The 18,217-nt window shown below is 41.5% G+C and overlaps 3 protein-coding genes across 13 annotated transcripts in view; 2 read left to right on the top strand and 1 right to left on the bottom strand.

Moving 5' to 3' along the window:
• entpd6 (ectonucleoside triphosphate diphosphohydrolase 6) overlaps window positions 1-650 on the top strand; it is an 11,273-nt gene extending 10,623 nt beyond the window's left edge. For all 9 annotated transcript variants that reach the window (XM_069538074.1, XM_069538082.1, XM_069538076.1 and 6 more), the window contains exons 14-15: window positions 1-22; window positions 130-650. The exon at window positions 1-22 is cut by the window's left edge and continues 88 nt beyond it. In XM_069538074.1, coding sequence (XP_069394175.1) covers window positions 1-22; window positions 130-213 — 106 coding nt within the window. In that variant the 3' untranslated portion in view covers window positions 214-650. The remainder of the gene's footprint in view (window positions 23-129) is intronic.
• A 2,071-nt stretch (window positions 651-2,721) lies between these two features.
• abhd12 (abhydrolase domain containing 12, lysophospholipase) lies at window positions 2,722-13,793 on the bottom strand. Of its 2 annotated transcripts, none has more exons than XM_069538084.1 (14): window positions 13,654-13,793; window positions 12,557-12,731; window positions 6,593-6,714; window positions 6,196-6,301; window positions 5,826-5,945; window positions 5,649-5,679; window positions 5,297-5,342; window positions 5,030-5,159; window positions 4,886-4,923; window positions 4,701-4,780; window positions 4,528-4,610; window positions 4,178-4,256; window positions 3,891-4,018; window positions 2,722-3,088 (listed from the first exon to the last, which is right to left on the bottom strand). In XM_069538084.1, exons 2-14 carry the CDS (start codon window positions 12,727-12,729, stop codon window positions 3,028-3,030), a joined length of 1,197 nt encoding a protein of 398 aa, XP_069394185.1. In that variant the 5' UTR covers window positions 12,730-12,731; window positions 13,654-13,793; the 3' UTR covers window positions 2,722-3,027. The 2 variants fall into 2 exon arrangements, with proteins under 2 accessions (XP_069394185.1, XP_069394186.1); XM_069538085.1 differs by lacking the exon at window positions 13,654-13,793 and adding an exon at window positions 13,457-13,580.
• gins1 (GINS complex subunit 1 (Psf1 homolog)) lies at window positions 12,727-18,215 on the top strand. Of its 2 annotated transcripts, none has more exons than XM_069538091.1 (7): window positions 12,727-13,009; window positions 15,358-15,422; window positions 15,520-15,618; window positions 17,328-17,418; window positions 17,535-17,651; window positions 17,871-17,945; window positions 18,052-18,215. In XM_069538091.1, the coding sequence occupies exons 2-7, from the start codon at window positions 15,388-15,390 to the stop codon at window positions 18,118-18,120; spliced, it is 486 nt and encodes a 161-aa protein (XP_069394192.1). In that variant the 5' UTR covers window positions 12,727-13,009; window positions 15,358-15,387; the 3' UTR covers window positions 18,121-18,215. The 2 variants fall into 2 exon arrangements, with proteins under 2 accessions (XP_069394192.1, XP_069394191.1); XM_069538090.1 differs by lacking the exon at window positions 12,727-13,009 and adding an exon at window positions 13,803-14,019.
• Window positions 18,216-18,217: the final 2 nt, after the last annotated feature.

Here is an 18,217-nt window from a genome sequence, read left to right as displayed (position 1 = left end):
TCCTCCACACAAACACTTCAAGGTGACGACTCTTGGAGCCAATCAGAACCTTCGCTGATAGTCTGTTCCTTTAAAGAGGGTTTTCACTGAGACGATGATGTCACTGATGATGTCACACCTGTGTTGCAGCTGGCCAGGACCATCGACCAGGTGGAGACCAGTTGGGCTCTCGGAGCGACGTTCCACTACATCGAGTCCCTGAAGAGACACTGAAGGCTTTTATTTTGAAAGGATTCTGAATGTTGAAGATCTGACGCTGGTCACGATCCTCTGACCTCTGACCTCCGTGAAGCCTGACAGCTGTCAGGCTTCACTCCTGCTCCATGTGACCGCTCTGACTGTCCAATCACACGCTGCTTCCTGTTCAGGTGGATCCAGCTTCGTCTCTGACCTCGTGGAAACGCTCCGACGCGTGATCGCTCCAGTTTCACTTCATGACTCTGGATTTTAACGCTTTAGTTTCTTGTGACGATTTTGAATGTTTTTGTGCCAAAAGTAAAAATTTTTAAGTAACTTCAGAAACTGTGACTCCGAAGATTCTGAAGCTTTGTCTTTTAAAGCTCTGGTGGGTGAACTGAACTTTTCTATCATGAAGTCTCGTCCTTCACAACTTTAACTTCTGACGTTTACATAAAGTTTATTTAATCAACTGTCTTTGTCTCTTTTTTTTAGTCTGCTGCTTTTCATTTATGATCTGCTTCATACAGCAGTAAAGAATATGCATCAGGTTAAAGGTGTAAGTTACATAATTAAACAAGAGTAACACACACAGAGCTATAAGTAATTCCATAATAAGTAGTGAAAGTGAAAATAAATAATATAAAATAAAAATAACATAACTTTTACTGCATTAGTACAGTTCATGGCAGGTCTCCATCTGTTAACAGATATATCTTTTTGAAGCCTCAAGGAATAAGTTATTTGTTCCATATGATAGATTTCCAATACCTTTTCAATCCACATATTATATGTTGGAGGGTCGGCTTTTAACCATTTAACTAATACATTTAAGAGCTGCAGTCAGTAATATTTGTAAAAGGTCTTTTTCCCTCTTCCAATTATGTCATTTGGTATTAGTCCAAGCATTACCATCTTGGGATCTTTATTAAAATGTTTCTGAAATACTTTTCCAAGTGCCTCAAAGACCTTGTCCCAAAATGTTTTCGGTTTAGGTTCCAAGAGTCTGTAAGAGTAGAGCAGGAGGTAGAACATTTAGCTATCAGGCTCCTCTCCTGTGGAACCAGCTCCCACTCTGGGTTCGGGAGGCAGACACTGTCTCAGCATTTAAAGTAAAACTAAAAACCTTCCTCTTTGACAAAGCCTATAGTTAGTTCTGGATCAGGTGAGTCCTGAACCATCCCTTAGTTGTGCTGCTATAGGTTTAGACTGCTGGGGGAACTCCCATCATGCACTGAGCACTTCTTCACTTCCCTCTGTCTCTCTGTCTCTCTGCCCCCCCACACTCATTTATTTATATATTAGTTTTAACATGTCATCATGTCAAAGTGTCACTTTGTCCTCCCATAGTCCCTCTGGCTCTTCTCTCTATCTCGTTTCAGATAACTCCGGCACCGGGACTACAGGACCACAACGACCACCATCACCATTGTCTGCATTTATTACAAGAACTCAGCAATTCATTAATATATCTAGTCATGTTGTAGATCTATACATTGTTATTGTTATGGTCAGCCTTGATTTTGATGGTGCCAAATTGTTACCGGTCTCTCTCTCTCCACCTCATCTCTCTTCCCATCTCTCCTTTCCTCCCCCCTTACTTTTCTTTCCTCACCCCAACCGGTCGAGGCAGATGACCGCCCACACTGAGCCTGGTTCTGCCAGAGGTGTCTCCCTGTTAATGAGGGAGTTTTTCCTCCACAGTCGCCTGTGCTTGCTCATTGTGGGAACTGTTGGGTTTCTCTATGTTAATATTGTTTTAAGGTCTTGACCTTTAAATGTAAAGTGCCTTGAGATAATGTAAATTATGAATTGGCGCTATATAAATAAAATTGAATTGAATTGAAGAAAAGTATGTGAGTAAGGTTACCAATGTGTGGCCCACAACTCCTCCAGCATCTATCTGAGTGCGTGGGCCCCATTTTGGATATGATTGCTGGTGTCCTAAAGAATTTTGTCTCTTTTTTAAAATAAAAATGAGTTTAAGAAAAACTGATTCCACCTAAAAATGTCCAGAAGCAGCAGGAGGTTAAATCCAGTTCAGTTTCGTTCAGACGCTTGTTTTCTTCTGAACATGAATCTTAATCTTACGCCACCAACAGAACTACCGTCAGTTTTAACTTTAAACTTCAGGTCAGGAGGATTTTTATTCTCGCAGATCTTTCTTTTTTCTTGGTTCGGTTTTGAGACGCTGAATAAAAACTTAGTTTCCTTCCTCTGACTTCCTGTCAGATCACAGCCGTGAGTCCAGTAAAAGTTTCAGTTTAGTTTTTCAGTAAATCATCATCTGAAGTTTGTTAAGTGAATTCACTCAAACTCAGATTTTCTGGATCTAATATTTAATATGAAATTCTAACTTTGATAATTACAAGTTAAACCGGAAACCACAGGAACAAAATGCCTCACAGGTGTCTTATGGGTAATGGAGTTCATTCAGAATCAATGTTTACTTAACAAATGTTGATCTGAAGCAGTTTTCATTAAGTTCTGTTTCTTATCATTTGTTGTTTCAGATAAAACCACAAATGAAACCAGACAAAGACATAAACCAGAAATATTTAATCGATAATTCAAGTCATAACAGGCTGAGAAGAGATTTTTAAAAACAAACCTGACGGGAGAATAAGACGTGGTCAGATGTTGAAAAGTAAAAACAAACTAAGAGACGAGTGAAAACTAAATAAATCACACAGATCGCAAAGCATCGGGCTCCGTGTTGTTTCAGGCGACGATGATGAAATATTAAAAAGATAGAAGCCGATGGAATCATGTGACTCCATGTTGGTGCGTGAGGAATGATCACAGAAAAAGGAATTGTGTGTTTGATCAGTTCACAACAAACAGAGAAGTTCAGGCCGAATCGTGTGACGTCTTCTCACCGAGCCACAAACCAGCTGTTCCCAGGAAGTCACTGGAAAAACAAGACGGAGAGTGAGGCTCCGAAAAACGACAACCAGCTCAACCAGCTCGACACAGCAACAACCACAACAACCGCAGCACAAACTACGACAACTCCAACCACCATGACAACAACCACAACAACAACAAAAGCCAAACAACCACAACTCAAACAACAACAACAACAACAAGAGAGAATTAAGTGTGTTGTAGTGTTGTGTCGTTGTGGTGTGTGTTGTTGTGGTGTGTGTTATTGTGGTGTGTGTCGTGGTGGTGTGTGTTGTGGTGTGTGTTGTGGTGTGTGTTGTAGTGTTGTGTTGTGTTGTAGTGTTGTGTGTCGTTGTGGTGTGTGTCGTGGTGTGTGTTGTAGTGTTGTGTGTCGTTGTGTGTGTCGTGGTGGTGTGTGTTGTAGTGTTGTGTGTCGTTGTGGTGTGTGTCGTTGTGGTGTGTGTTGTAGTGTTGTGTGTCGTTGTGGTGTGTGTCGTTGTGGTGTGTGTCGTTGTGATGTGTGTTGTAGTGTTGTGTGTTGTGTGTGTCGTGGTGTGTGTTGTAGTGTTGTGTGTAGTGTTGTGTGTCGTGTTGTGTGTGTCGGTGTGTGTGTTGTAGTGTTGTGTGTCGTGTTGTGTGTTGTAGTGTTGTGTGTCGTGTTGTGTGTGTCGTGGTGTGTGTGTCGTGGTGTGTGTGTCGGTGTGTGTGTCGTGGTGTGTGTGTTGTAGTGTTGTGTGTCGTGTTGTGTGTGTCGTGGTGTGTGTGTTGTGTTGTGTGTGTCGGTGTGTGTGTTGTGTGTGTCGTGGTGTGTGTGTCGGTGTGTGTACCTCAGGATGTGTGGCAGCTCTGGGCTCCTGTAGATAAACTTGTGTTTATATTCCAGAGACGATGGAAATGAGACAAAGTGAACTTTGTGTTCTCGGAGACTCTTGGACTGAGACGCTGCGTTGTACAGCTGCAGGAAGAGAAGAAGAAGAAGAGAAGAAGAAGAAGAAGAGAAGAAGAAGAAGAAGAGAAGAAGAAGAAGAAGAAGAAGAGAAGAAGAAGAAGTTGAACCATCTCGTGATCATAAATCTATCAAACATCTTTATTCCTGGGATTTTTAGGTTTGTACCTTCTTGCCGAGATGGAACGGAACCACGGAGTCGTCCTCGGCGTGGAGGATCAACACGGGACAGGAAATGTGATTCACGCTGCGGACACACACATTCAGGCTGTAGTTTCACTAACCAACACTGGGGGCACTGCAACTACAGGCTGTGGACTTTACAGACATCAGAGGGAGGTTCCTCTGATGACCACCAGAGGCCGCTCTGACAACACGCCAGGTTTTGTTTATTCTTACAAACTGAAACTTCCGCACTTTGATTTGTTTCTGTTTTTATGCTGTGAAGAGAAGCTTCAGGGTCAAAGGTCAAACATCTGGTTCCAGAGCTGAAGACTCAGAGGTCAAAGGTCACGTACTTTTCATCGCTGGCGAAGCGGATGTTGTTCGCTGTGATGGCGTCCAGGAAGAACCAATCAAATCCAGGCAGGTATCTGTACACCTGAGAAACACACACACATCAAATACACACCTGCAGCATCTGCCAGTGTGTGTGTCTGTGTGTGTCTGTGTGTGTGTCTGTGTGTGTTACCATGGAGAAGGGGTGGCTCTTGGCCTCCTCTCTGATGTTGGTGAACGGAGATTCTAAGATCAGAGCGTCTGGAGGACTTCCTGAAAATAACATGAAGGAGAAGTTGTGATTTCAAACTGACACAATATTGTAAGAAACCTGTGTGTGTGTGTGTGTGTGTGTGTGTGTGTGTGTGTGTGTGTTACCTCTGTCACACAGTCGTCTGACCAGGTTGGTGGCAACTCTGAAAAACAAAAAAATCAAATGATCAGATTTAATCAGAACGAAGAGGATTGTGATTGTATGTAGATGTGTGAGTGTGTGTCTGTGTGTGTCTGAGTTTGTGTTACCCTGTCCCCAGAGAGTGTCCCCAGATATAAAGCGGTGTTTTATCGAGTCTCTGTTTCAATCGGTCGTAGATAAAAAGAGCGTCTGACGTCATCCCGCCTTCTGATGGAGACCCGTCTGAGTCGCCCCAGCCTGCACGCACACGCACACACACACACACACACACACACACACACACACACACACACACACACACACACACACGACTCAGTGGTCAGTATTGGTGTCAGCAGCTTGTTGTCGTGTTGTGTTGTGTTGTTGTGTCTCACCTCTGTAATCAAACGTGACTACATGGTAGCCTAATGAACTGAGGACCTAAAGGAAGACAGGAGAGGAGTGTTAAATAGAAACAAATGTTTTCAGCAACTCATCCTGGTAAGAATAAATCACAACCAGACGTTTCAAAATAAAACACAAGTTTCAAAATAAAACCCAACCAAACGTTTCAAAACAGAACTCTGGGGGAGTGTGGACGCCAGGCGTAACCATAGCAACAGTGATGAGTTTTAAAACCCAGATATGTCAGTGTGACTGTAACACAAAGCTACAGTCGACCTGTGTGTGTGTGTGTGTGTGTGTGTGTGTGTGTGTGTGTGTGTGTGTGTGTGTGTGTGTGTGTACCTTGTACAGCTGGACTCTGTGGTCTCCTCCTCTGCAGACAGACAACAGAAGGTCAAAGGTCAGAGACTCCACTCAAACAGGAAAAAGAAACATTTAACAGTTACACAGGAAGTGACAACAAAATAAAAGCCTCATGTTACGTAGTTGTGATGTGTGTGTAGTGTGATGGTGGGTTACCTAGTCCCTGCGTTTCCATGGAGATAGAGGATGACAGGGTGGGCGGAGCTTAATGTGGAGTCATACCAGTCGGCATCTTTCCCCTGAGCGTCTCTCCACATGTGGGCGGGAACCGTGTGCCTGAAACATGTTAGAGACAACAGACTCCAATAAACGAGCCAATCACAGCTCACCGAGGGTCATCACGCCCACGTTAACATCCAATCAGAGAAGAGTTCATCAGAAACGACGGGATGAGACGTTTAGGTTCACATCAACGTCTGTAAACATCACAACTGAACAGAATGTTTCATGATCATCAGAACCAGATCCATCTGAGCTCTGTGTGTGTGTGTGTGTGTGTGTGTGTGTGTGTGTGTGTGTGTGTTACCAGACTCCGATCCTGAGTCCAGCCTCTGGCTCCAGGTAGAAGTTGTGTGTGTGGTTCAGCCCCTGGTCCAGAGGTTGTTTCAGGTCGATGAAGTACGGCATTCTCACTGGGGGGGGCAGAGGTCACATGACTGCTGACGACTGTCTCACACACTTCTGTTACACCTACTGTCAATCAATCGCCCACTGACATTGACATCCTTCAGGTTTTTTTTAAAATTTCAATTTATCGAACATGTATAAAAAAAACAAAGTTTTAAAAGATTCAGATCCGAGATCAGCTGTTAACAGAGCTGATGCAGATAAATACGTCATAAAATAAAGAAATTAAAACTCAACTAGATGAAATCAGATAATAATCGTAAGTTCAAAATGGCAGCGCAGCTGGAAACACTCACCGAAGTTGAGGAAGACGAGTTTGGCCTGGATGGACGGACACAGCTTGATGATGAAGGGGATGGAGACGTAGACAAGAAGAAGCCACAACATGATTCTCTTCATCTTCTCCAGAAGATTCAACCTGAGGACACACAACAACAACAACAATAACAACAACAACGACAATAACAACAACAATAAAAACAACAACACATCACTGACTGCAAACTGATGCTATGTTGCTCTGTTGAAATATTAAGTGTCATCTGAGAACTCTTCTGTCACAAGATCCTGCAGCTCTGGATCTGAATGATTCAGTAGAGACGTGTCTCAGAGTCTCTGTGTCTCAAGAGTCTCTGTGTCTCTGAGTCTCAGTGTCTCAGAGTCTCAGTGTCTCAGAGTCTCTGTGTCTCAGAGTCTCTGTGTCTCAGAGTCTCAGTGTCTCTGTGTTTCAGAGTCTCTGTGTCTCAGTGTCTCAGAGTCTCAGTGTCTCTGTGTTTCAGAGTCTCTGTGTCTCAGTGTCTCAGTGTCTCAGTGTCTCAGAGTCTCAGTGTCTCAGTGTCTCTGTGTCTCAGTGTCTCAGAGTCTCAGTGTCTCTGTGTTTCAGAGTCTCTGTGTCTCTGTGTCTCAGTGTCTCTGTGTCTCAGAGTCTCAGAGTCTCAGTGTCCAGCAACATGGATATGATTATTACTGTTGGTAGGTGGAGACAAGCATTTAGTGAGTGAGAGTCTGCAGTATTTTTAGCTGAGTGTTGAAACCTCAAGGTCACATGGAGGTAAAGCCGCAGCAGAGAGGTGGGGGGGTTGGGGTGTGTGTGTGTGTGTGTTGCAGGAAGCTGCAGTGTTCAGGGTATTGATCATTTCCATCATCAATGATTCTTCTGATAATTCACTGATGAACAAATAAATCAAAAAGATTCTCTAAATGAATCTGTTAAATAAAGACCTGGTTCTCTGCAGCTCAAACACGACTCAGCGTTTTTACACACAGTGTTTCATCACGTCCCTCAGGTTCAAGATCAGATTTAAGATTCAGGTAAAAAGGTTCAGGTTCACATTCAGTAAAAATGTGAGTAAAAAGTTATTTCATAAAAAGTATAGAAATATTAAAAGTAACCTTTACACTGAGGACTCATTTAATCAGGCTCCGCCCACTCTGACACGTTTCTGTTTTAAAACTCCTCCCTGTTGCTATGGTTACGTCTTGTTTTATTTTGAAGCTCTGGTGTTTTAGTCTGAACACAAACTGAGACTTTAGTAAACAGTGACGCCCACGTTCTCTTGTGATTGGTTCTCATCAGTCACATGACTCGACTACCAGCGGTGAAGACAAAGCGTCGCTAACACTTCCTGTCAGGAACAGTTCCACCTCGTCTCTGCTCTGACTCTTCACCATCACTGCTCCTCCTTCAGAGTGTGTGAGAGTGTAAATGTATGTATGTGTCTGTGTGTGAGGGTGTGAGAGGGTAAACATGTGTGTGTGTGTGTGTGTGTGTGTGTGTGTGTGTGTGTGTGTGTGTGTAGGGTGATGGCGGAGCAGGCCTGCAGGGAGCGGGACAAGGTGAAAGCGGATCTGGCCGATCGGAGGAACCTGAAGCTGGTGAGGGAGGTGGTAACATCAGTAAACATCAGTAAACATCAGTAAACATCAGTTAACATCAGTTAACATCAGTAAACATCAGTAAACATCAGTTAACATCAGTAACATCAGTTAACATCAGTAAACATCAGTTAACATCAGTAAACATCAGTAAACATCAGTTAACATCAGTAAACATCAGTAAACATCAGTTAACATCAGTAAACATCAGTAAACATCAGTTAACATCAGTAACATCAGTAAACATCAGTAAACATCAGTAAACATTAGTAACATCAGTTAACATCAGTAAACATCAGTAAACATCAGTTAACATCAGTAAACATCAGTAAACATCAGTTAACATCAGTTAACATCAGTAAACATCAGTTAACATCAGTAACATCAGTAAACATTAGTTAACATCAGTAACATCAGTAAACATCAGTTAACATCAGTAACATTAGTAACATCAGTAAACATCAGTAAACATCAGTTAACATCAGTTAACATCAGTAAACATCAGTTAACATCAGTAAACATTAGTTAACATCAGTAACATCAGTTAACATCAGTAACATCAGTAAACATCAGTAACATTAGTTAACATCAGTAACATTAGTAAACATCAGTAACATTAGTAAACATTAGTAACATCAGTAACATCAGTAACATTAGTTAACATCAGTAACATTAGTTAACATCAGTAACATTAGTTAACATCAGTAACATTAGTAACATCAGTAACATCAGTAAACATCAGTTAACATCAGTTAACATCAGTAACATCAGTAACATTAGTTAACATCAGTAACATTAGTTAACATCAGTAACATTAGTAACATTAGTTAACATCAGTAACATCAGTAACATCAGTAACATTAGTTAACATCAGTAACATTAGTTAACATCAGTAACATTAGTTAACATCAGTAACATTAGTAACATTAGTTAACATCAGTAACATTAGTTAACATCAGTAACATTAGTTAACATCAGAAACATTAGTTAACATTAGTAACATTAGTTAACATCAGTAACATTAGTTAACATCAGTAACATTAGTTAACATCAGTAACATCAGTAACATTAGTAACATTAGTTAACATCAGTAACATCAGTAACATTAGTTAACATCAGTAACATCAGTAACATCAGTAAACATCAGTAAACATCAGTTAACATCAGTAACATTAGTAACATTAGTTAACATCAGTAACATCAGTAACATCAGTAAACATCAGTTAACATCAGTAACATTAGTAACATTAGTTAACATCAGTAACATCAGTAACATCAGTAACATTAGTTAACATCAGTAACATCAGTAACATCAGTAAACATCAGTAAACATCAGTTAACATCAGTAACATCAGTAAACATCAGTTAACATCAGTAACATTAGTTAACATCAGTAACATCAGTAAACATCAGTAAACATCAGTTAACATCAGTTAACATCAGTAACATCAGTAACATCAGTAACATCAGTAAACATCAGTAACATCAGTAACATTAGTTAACATCAGTAACATCAGTAAACATCAGTTAACATCAGTAACATCAGTAACATCAGTAAACATCAGTAACATTAGTTAACATCAGTAACATTAGTAACATTAGTTAACATCAGTAACATTAGTTAACATCAGTAACATTAGTTAACATCAGAAACATTAGTTAACATTAGTAACATTAGTTAACATCAGTAACATTAGTTAACATCAGTAACATTAGTAAACATCAGTAACATTAGTAAACATTAGTAACATCAGTAACATTAGTTAACATCAGTAACATTAGTTAACATCAGTAACATTAGTAACATAAGTTAACATTAGTAACATTAGTTAACATCAGTAACATCAGTAACATTAGTTAACATCAGTAACATTAGTAACATTAGTAACATCAGTAACATTAGTTAACATCAGTAACATTAGTAACATTAGTAACATCAGTAACATTAGTTAACATCAGTAACATTAGTTAACATCAGTAACATTAGTTAACATCAGTAACATTAGTAAACATCAGTAACATTAGTAAACATCAGAAACATTAGTTAACATTAGTAACATTAGTTAACATCAGTAACATTAGTTAACATCAGTAACATTAGTAAACATTAGTAACATCAGTAACATCAGTAACATTAGTTAACATCAGTAACATTAGTTAACATCAGTAACATTAGTAACATAAGTTAACATTAGTAACATCAGTAACATCAGTAACATTAGTTAACATCAGTAACATTAGTTAACATTAGTAACATCAGTAACATTAGTTAACATTAGTAACATCAGTAACATTAGTAAACATCAGAAACATTAGTTAACATTAGTAACATTAGTTAACATCAGTAACATTAGTTAACATCAGTAACATTAGTAAACATCAGTAACATTAGTAAACATTAGTAACATCAGTAACATCAGTAACATTAGTTAACATCAGTAACATTAGTTAACATCAGTAACATTAGTAACATAAGTTAACATTAGTAACATCAGTAACATCAGTAACATTAGTTAACATTAGTAACATCAGTAACATTAGTTAACATCAGTAACATTAGTTAACATTAGTAACATCAGTAACATCAGTAACATTAGTTAACATCAGTAACATCAGTAACATTAGTTAACATTAGTAACATCAGTAACATTAGTTAACATCAGTAACATTAGTTAACATTAGTAACATCAGTAACATCAGTAACATTAGTTAACATCAGTAACATCAGTTAACATCAGTAACATCAGTAACATCAGTAACATTAGTTAACATTAGTAACATCAGTAACATCAGTAACATCAGTAACATTAGTTAACATCAGTAACATTAGTTAACATCAGTAACATCAGTTAACATCAGTAACATCAGTTAACATCAGTTAACATCAGTAACATTAGTTAACATCAGTAACATCAGTAACATTAGTTAACATCAGTAACATTAGTAACATTAGTTAACATCAGTAACATTAGTTAACATCAGTAACATCAGTAACATTAGTTAACATCAGTAACATTAGTAACATTAGTTAACATCAGTAACATTAGTTAACATCAGTAACATTAGTTAACATCAGTAACATCAGTAACATTAGTTAACATCAGTAACATTAGTAACATTAGTTAACATCAGTAACATTAGTTAACATCAGTAACATCAGTAACATTAGTTAACATCAGTAACATTAGTAACATCAGTTAACATCAGTAACATCAGTTAACATCAGTAACATTAGTTAACATCAGTAACATTAGTAACATTAGTTAACATTAGTAACATTAGTTAACATTAGTAACATTAGTTAACATTAGTAACATTAGTTAACATCAGTAACATTAGTTAACATCAGTAACATTAGTAACATTAGTTAACATTAGTAACATTAGTTAACATTAGTAACATTAGTTAACATCAGAAACATTAGTTAACATCAGTAACATCAGTAACATTAGTTAACATCAGTAACATTAGTTAACATTAGTAACATTAGTTAACATCAGTAACATTAGTTAACATCAGTAACATTAGTAACATTAGTTAACATTAGTAACATTAGTTAACATTAGTAACATTAGTTAACATCAGAAACATTAGTTAACATCAGTAACATCAGTAACATTAGTTAACATCAGTAACATTAGTTAACATCAGTAACATTAGTAACATCAGTAACATTAGTTAACATCAGTAACATCAGTTAACATCAGTAACATCAGTTAACATCAGTTAACATCAGTAACATTAGTTAACATCAGTAACATCAGTAACATTAGTTAACATCAGTAACATTAGTAACATTAGTTAACATCAGTAACATTAGTTAACATCAGTAACATCAGTAACATTAGTTAACATCAGTAACATTAGTAACATTAGTTAACATCAGTAACATTAGTTAACATCAGTAACATTAGTTAACATCAGTAACATCAGTAACATTAGTTAACATCAGTAACATTAGTAACATTAGTTAACATCAGTAACATTAGTTAACATCAGTAACATCAGTAACATTAGTTAACATCAGTAACATTAGTAACATCAGTTAACATCAGTAACATCAGTAACATTAGTAACATTAGTTAACATTAGTAACATTAGTTAACATCAGTAACATTAGTAACATTAGTAACATTAGTTAACATCAGTAACATTAGTTAACATTAGTAACATTAGTTAACATTAGTAACATTAGTTAACATTAGTAACATTAGTTAACATCAGTAACATTAGTAACATTAGTTAACATCAGTAACATTAGTTAACATTAGTAACATCAGTTAACATCAGTAACATTAGTTAACATCAGAAATCTATTCAAATGTATTTAAACTTGAAATCATCAGATGGTTTGTGATGTCACGTGTGAACGGTTCCGGTCTCACCTCCTGAACGGTTTACCCATGTTCCCCTCCTCCTCCGGGCCCTGCCGGTCACCGGCTGCGGGCCCCGCTGCTGTGCTGCCGGGACGCTGCTTCAGGTACGGGTCGCTGTCCAGCAGAGAGCCGGTGGTGCCGCTGTCCTTCTCCGCAGTCAGCGAGTGGTTCCGCTTCCTCATCACTGGAGAAGAGAGCCGAGGATTAACAACAGGGAACCGAGCGGGACAGAGGCCGAGGTCCTGCGGCAGACGGGGCACTGAGAGCGGATTGAGGCCGGAGCGAGTCCCCGCTGATCCTCCAGCTGAGCCCCGCAGAGAACAGCTGATCCGCAGCGAGCCCCTGCAGCCAATCACAGGCCCCGAACACAACCACGTGTTCTCAACGTGATGCCTTCACGGGCTCTGGGGAGCGTCGGAACAACGACAACCAAAACAAAACCGCTCTGTAGAAAAGTTGAAAGTAAGAGCAGGTGCGCGATGCCTTCAAGTGCAGCTCGTAAGATTATTCATCAACAGAAATATGTTTAAGATGAATTCACTCATTGAGTATTTTAGTTGCATCAACAATTCTGCTCAACACCTTGAATCTGTAACCTGGAAACACTGACTGACACTCTGAGGGTTTATACTTATCAGTCTCTTTACTAACACGCTTTTACTTTGCTTAGTTTTTTCTTTTTTCAATATTCATTAGATGATCAATTAATGATACAAACAGGTGCTGATTATATTCCTGTCGATCGACCACTAATTCTATTAACTGATGATTTCAGATTCAAGTTTTTTTGTCGAAGCTGTTTTTCCCGTGGACCGTGAACGAGTCATCAGTGAAGTTAGCAGCTAATTAGCTTCACTGAGAAGCGATGTTGACTAAATCTAAGCTTAAAACATTCAAACATTATAAAACCTTTTACAACGACACACCGGGTCGGTACCGGAGCTCGTACCGGAGCTCGTACCGGCCTCTCCCGGCTCTCTGTCGCCTCTCGAAGCTGTTTGACCGGTCTATTTTTAGCCGCTGTTTGCTAACCGGAAGTAACCGCGGGTTAAACAGTTCCGGCGGATTGTTAAAGTAAATGTTTGTAGTTACGAATCAAATCTGACCCGTGAAGCCGCGTCACTGCATCTCTGAGGCCGCGTCACTGCATCTCTGAGGCCGCGTCACTGCATCTCTGAGGCCGCGTCACTCTCACGCGCTCCGCGGTGACGGTTCGTCCGGATGAAGTTTGTCCCTCAGCAGCTTCCGGAGTTTAACATCTTCCGGTCACGTGCTGATAACAGTCGCCAGAAGAGCCCTTTTCCCGCGCAGCAGCTCGGTCGTCAGGGAGACGAAGTTGAATAAAGTTGACTCTGTTCTTTGATCTTCTCTTTGATCTTCGTGTGGAACTCGAGACGATGTTTTGTGAAAAGTCCGCGGAGCTCATCAGAGAACTTCACCGGGTCAACGACGGACAGTTACCCGCGTTTAACGTGAGTCAACCACCGAACCCCGTCCGAACATTTCACAGCTCAACTCTCCAGTGTTGATACTCAGAGATATGCTCCTCCCACTAACCATCCGAACATTCACTCACATAGTTCACGACATGTTCGACTGTTCGGCTTCAACACACAGAGACAGAGACACAGACACAGAGACAGAGACACAGAGAGAGAGAGACACAGACACAGAGAGACTGAGACAGAGAGAGAGAGAGAGACACAGAGACTGAGAGACAGAGAGAGACAGAGACACAGACACAGAGAGACTGAGAGAGAGAGAGAGAGACACAGAGACTGAGACAGAGAGAGAGAGAGAGACACAGAGACTGAGACAGAGAGAGAGAGAGAGACACAGAGTCTGAGACAGAGAGAGAGAGAGACACAGAGACAGAGAGAGACAGAGAGACTGAGACAGAGAGAGAGAGTGAGACACAGAGACTGAGAGAGAGAGACAGAGACACAGACACAGAGAGAGAGAGAGACACAGAGACTGAGACAGAGAGAGATAGAGACACAGAGACAGAGAGAGACTGAGAGACAGAGAGAGACACAGAGACTGAGAGAGAGAGAGACACAGACACAGAGAGAGAGAGAGAGACACTGAGACAGAGAGAGACTGAGACAGAGAGAGACCGAGACAGAGAGACACAGAGACAGAGAGAGACCGAGACAGAGAGACTGAGAGACAGAGACACAGAGAGACTGAGACAGAGGACGAGCTTTGATTCTTTAACCCTGTGATCTATGCCTGTGATGTACAACATGGCTCAAACATGAGCTGTGTTCACTTCCTGTCATTGGTTCGTGGCTGAGTTTCTTTGTTGGACGTGTGAAATGAATGTGTTCGTTATAGAACTTGTTTTTAATTTCTCACTTCATGAACAAACAGAGTCTAATGTGTACGACACGAACTAGCTGTTAGCTGGTTAGCTTCTTTTCTGGCTAGCTAACCAGAAATATAACAGTGCAGACTAAATGCTCTTGGTTTTCTTATCAGAGTGAGTAGAAGATGAGGAAGATGAGGAAGATGAGGAGTCCACAGGATGGAGTGGAGTTGTGTGTCTGTGTGTTGGATCCAGGAAGAAGAAGAAACTGTAGAAGTAACAGGAAATGAAGACGGGTGATTTTGGAGCCATGTTGTGTAGTTGGAAGGATTTTGTGTAGTTTGTGTATCAAAGGATTCATTTTCTCACTGAGTCACATGATGGAGTTAATTCATTGAAAGGTTCAGTTTGTAGAAGGTAGTGACATCTAGTGGTGACGTGTCAATTTGCAGCTGAATAATGTTTGTTCTGAACGGTTCTGTTTGTTCTGTTTGGTTCTCAGGAGGACGGGCTGCGGCAGGTTCTACAGGAGATGGAGTGTCTGTACGAACAGAACCAGAGCGACGTGTGAGACTTTTACTATTAAACAAGATGAAACAGTTTGTGTTTCAAGAATTTCTTTAGATGTTTGATATTTTCGGACTCGTTTGTTTCTGTGTTTCAGTAACGAGGCGAAGTCTGAAGGTCGAGCTGAACTTATTCCTTCAATCAAACTCCGTCACTGCTGCCTCCTGAGGAACCAGCGCTGCGTCACTGCCTACCTGTAACCACGACACACACCTGACACACACACACACACACACACACACACACACACACACACACCTGTAACCACGACACACACCTGACACACACACACACCTGACACACACACACACCTGTAACCACGACACACACCTGACACACGCACACACCTGTAACCACGACACACACCTGACACACGCACACACCTGTAACCACGACACACACCTGACACACACACACACCTGTAACCACGACACACACCTGACACACACACACACCTGTAACCACGACACACACCTGACACACGCACACACCTGTAACCACGACACACACCTGACACACACACACACCTGTAACCACGACACACACCTGACACACGCACACACCTGTAACCACGACACACACCTGACACACACACACACCTGTAACCACGACACACACCTGACACACGCACACACCTGTAACCACGACACACACCTGACACACGCACACACCTGTAACCACGACACACACCTGACACACACACACACACACCTGTAACCACGACACACACCTGACACACACACACACCTGACACACACACACACCTGTAACCACGACACACACCTGACACACACACACACACACACCTGTAACCACGACACACACCTGACACACACACACCTGTAACCACGACACACACCTGACACACGCACACACCTGTAACCACGACACACACCTGACACACACACACACCTGTAACCACGACACACACCTGACACACACACACACCTGTAACCACGACACACACCTGACACACGCACACACCTGTAACCACGACACACACCTGACACACACACACACCTGTAACCACGACACACACCTGACACACGCACACACCTGTAACCACGACACACACCTGACACACACACACACCTGTAACCACGACACACACCTGACACACGCACACACCTGTAACCACGACACACACCTGACACACGCACACACCTGTAACCACGACACACACCTGACACACACACACACACACCTGTAACCACGACACACACCTGACACACACACACACCTGACACACACACACACCTGTAACCACGACACACACCTGACACACACACACACACACACCTGTAACCACGACACACACCTGACACACACACACCTGTAACCACGACACACACCTGACACACGCACACACCTGTAACCACGACACACACCTGACACACACACACACACACACACACACACACACACACACACACACACCTGTAACCATGACACACACCTGACACACACACACACACCTGACACACACAGACCAGCCACATGTGACGTGCGTTCAGTGTCTCGTTTTCCTGTTTTCAGATCAAACTCAGGTTTGTTGTCAGTCGTCAGCAGCTGAATCAGTTTTAATTGATGATGAACGATCACTCGTTTACTGTCGTTTACTGTCGAGTGAGTTCTGGAGACGCTTAGTTTTTATGCTGCGTTCCTCACGGAACGCCCGTCACAGTCAGAGACGACTTGGAGAATCTTCATCTACCCAGACTTCACGGAGGCTGCATCAGCTTCTCATGGTCAGACATGTTTGTTTACATTTGACATCATCACCGTGCAGCGGAACACTTGGAAGTCAAAACGTCCGACCTCCGAGTCGTCCGGAACGCAGCGTTAGTTTAATAATTGAGAAGTTGAATGACACTGATGTTGAGTCATTTGTCTCCGCCCCCTCAGGTACGACCGCCTGCTTAGGATCCGAGCTCTGCGCTGGGAGTATGGCAGCGTTCTGCCCGCCAACGTTCGATTCCACATGTGTGCAGAGGAGGTGAGCGTTAAAGGATGTGTTTCTACCGCAGGGTCGGTCTCCTTGATGACTCAGCTTCTATGTGAGTGAATTCAAAGATGTTTCACTTGTTTCTCTGTTTGTTGATTTAAAATCAGCTGCAGTGGTTCAGTCAATATAAAAAGTCTTTGGCGTCGTTTATGCGTTCTCTGGGCGGAGGAGAAGGTCTCGACATCACGCAGGACATGAAGCCTCCCAAGAGTCTTTACATCGAGGTGAGACGCTGTTTGAGCTCTGACATCACATCCATCAATAAACCATCACAGCCAAGCTGCACTGCTCCAGATGTTCCAGATGTTCTGTCATCACAGACTGAAACACACACACACACACACACACACACACACACCTTCTAAAGCCACCACCCACATCCAGACTCTGACCTGAACCACAGAGCTTCACGTCCATCTAAAGTCTGACCCGTCTGTTTGCAGGTGAGGTGTTTGAAGGACCACGGAGAGTTTGAAATTGATGACGGGACGGTGATTCTGCTGAAGAAGAACAGTCAGGTCCGAACCAACTCAATGATTTTTAATACATTCAGTGAACCTGACAGTTCAAAGTGCAGCAGCTTACAGGAAGTCCTCACGTGACCGTCTGTCTCTGTGTCCTCAGCACTTCCTGCCGCGGTGGAAATGTGAGCAGCTGATTCGTCAGGGCGTCCTGGAGCACGTTGTGTCCTAAAGGAGGCGGAGCTAAGGTGCGACGAGGTGGATCATCATCACCAGACGATGATGTATATGATGTTTATTTTCAGAAAAATAAAATCTGTTTCTAAACG

This window comes from Paralichthys olivaceus, chromosome 14, assembly GCF_024713975.1.
Source record: "Paralichthys olivaceus isolate ysfri-2021 chromosome 14, ASM2471397v2, whole genome shotgun sequence".
NCBI classification, from domain to species: Eukaryota; Metazoa; Chordata; class Actinopteri; order Pleuronectiformes; family Paralichthyidae; genus Paralichthys; species Paralichthys olivaceus.
The sequence above is the reverse complement of the archived record's forward strand: the minus strand, read 5'-3'. Positions and strand labels throughout refer to the sequence as shown.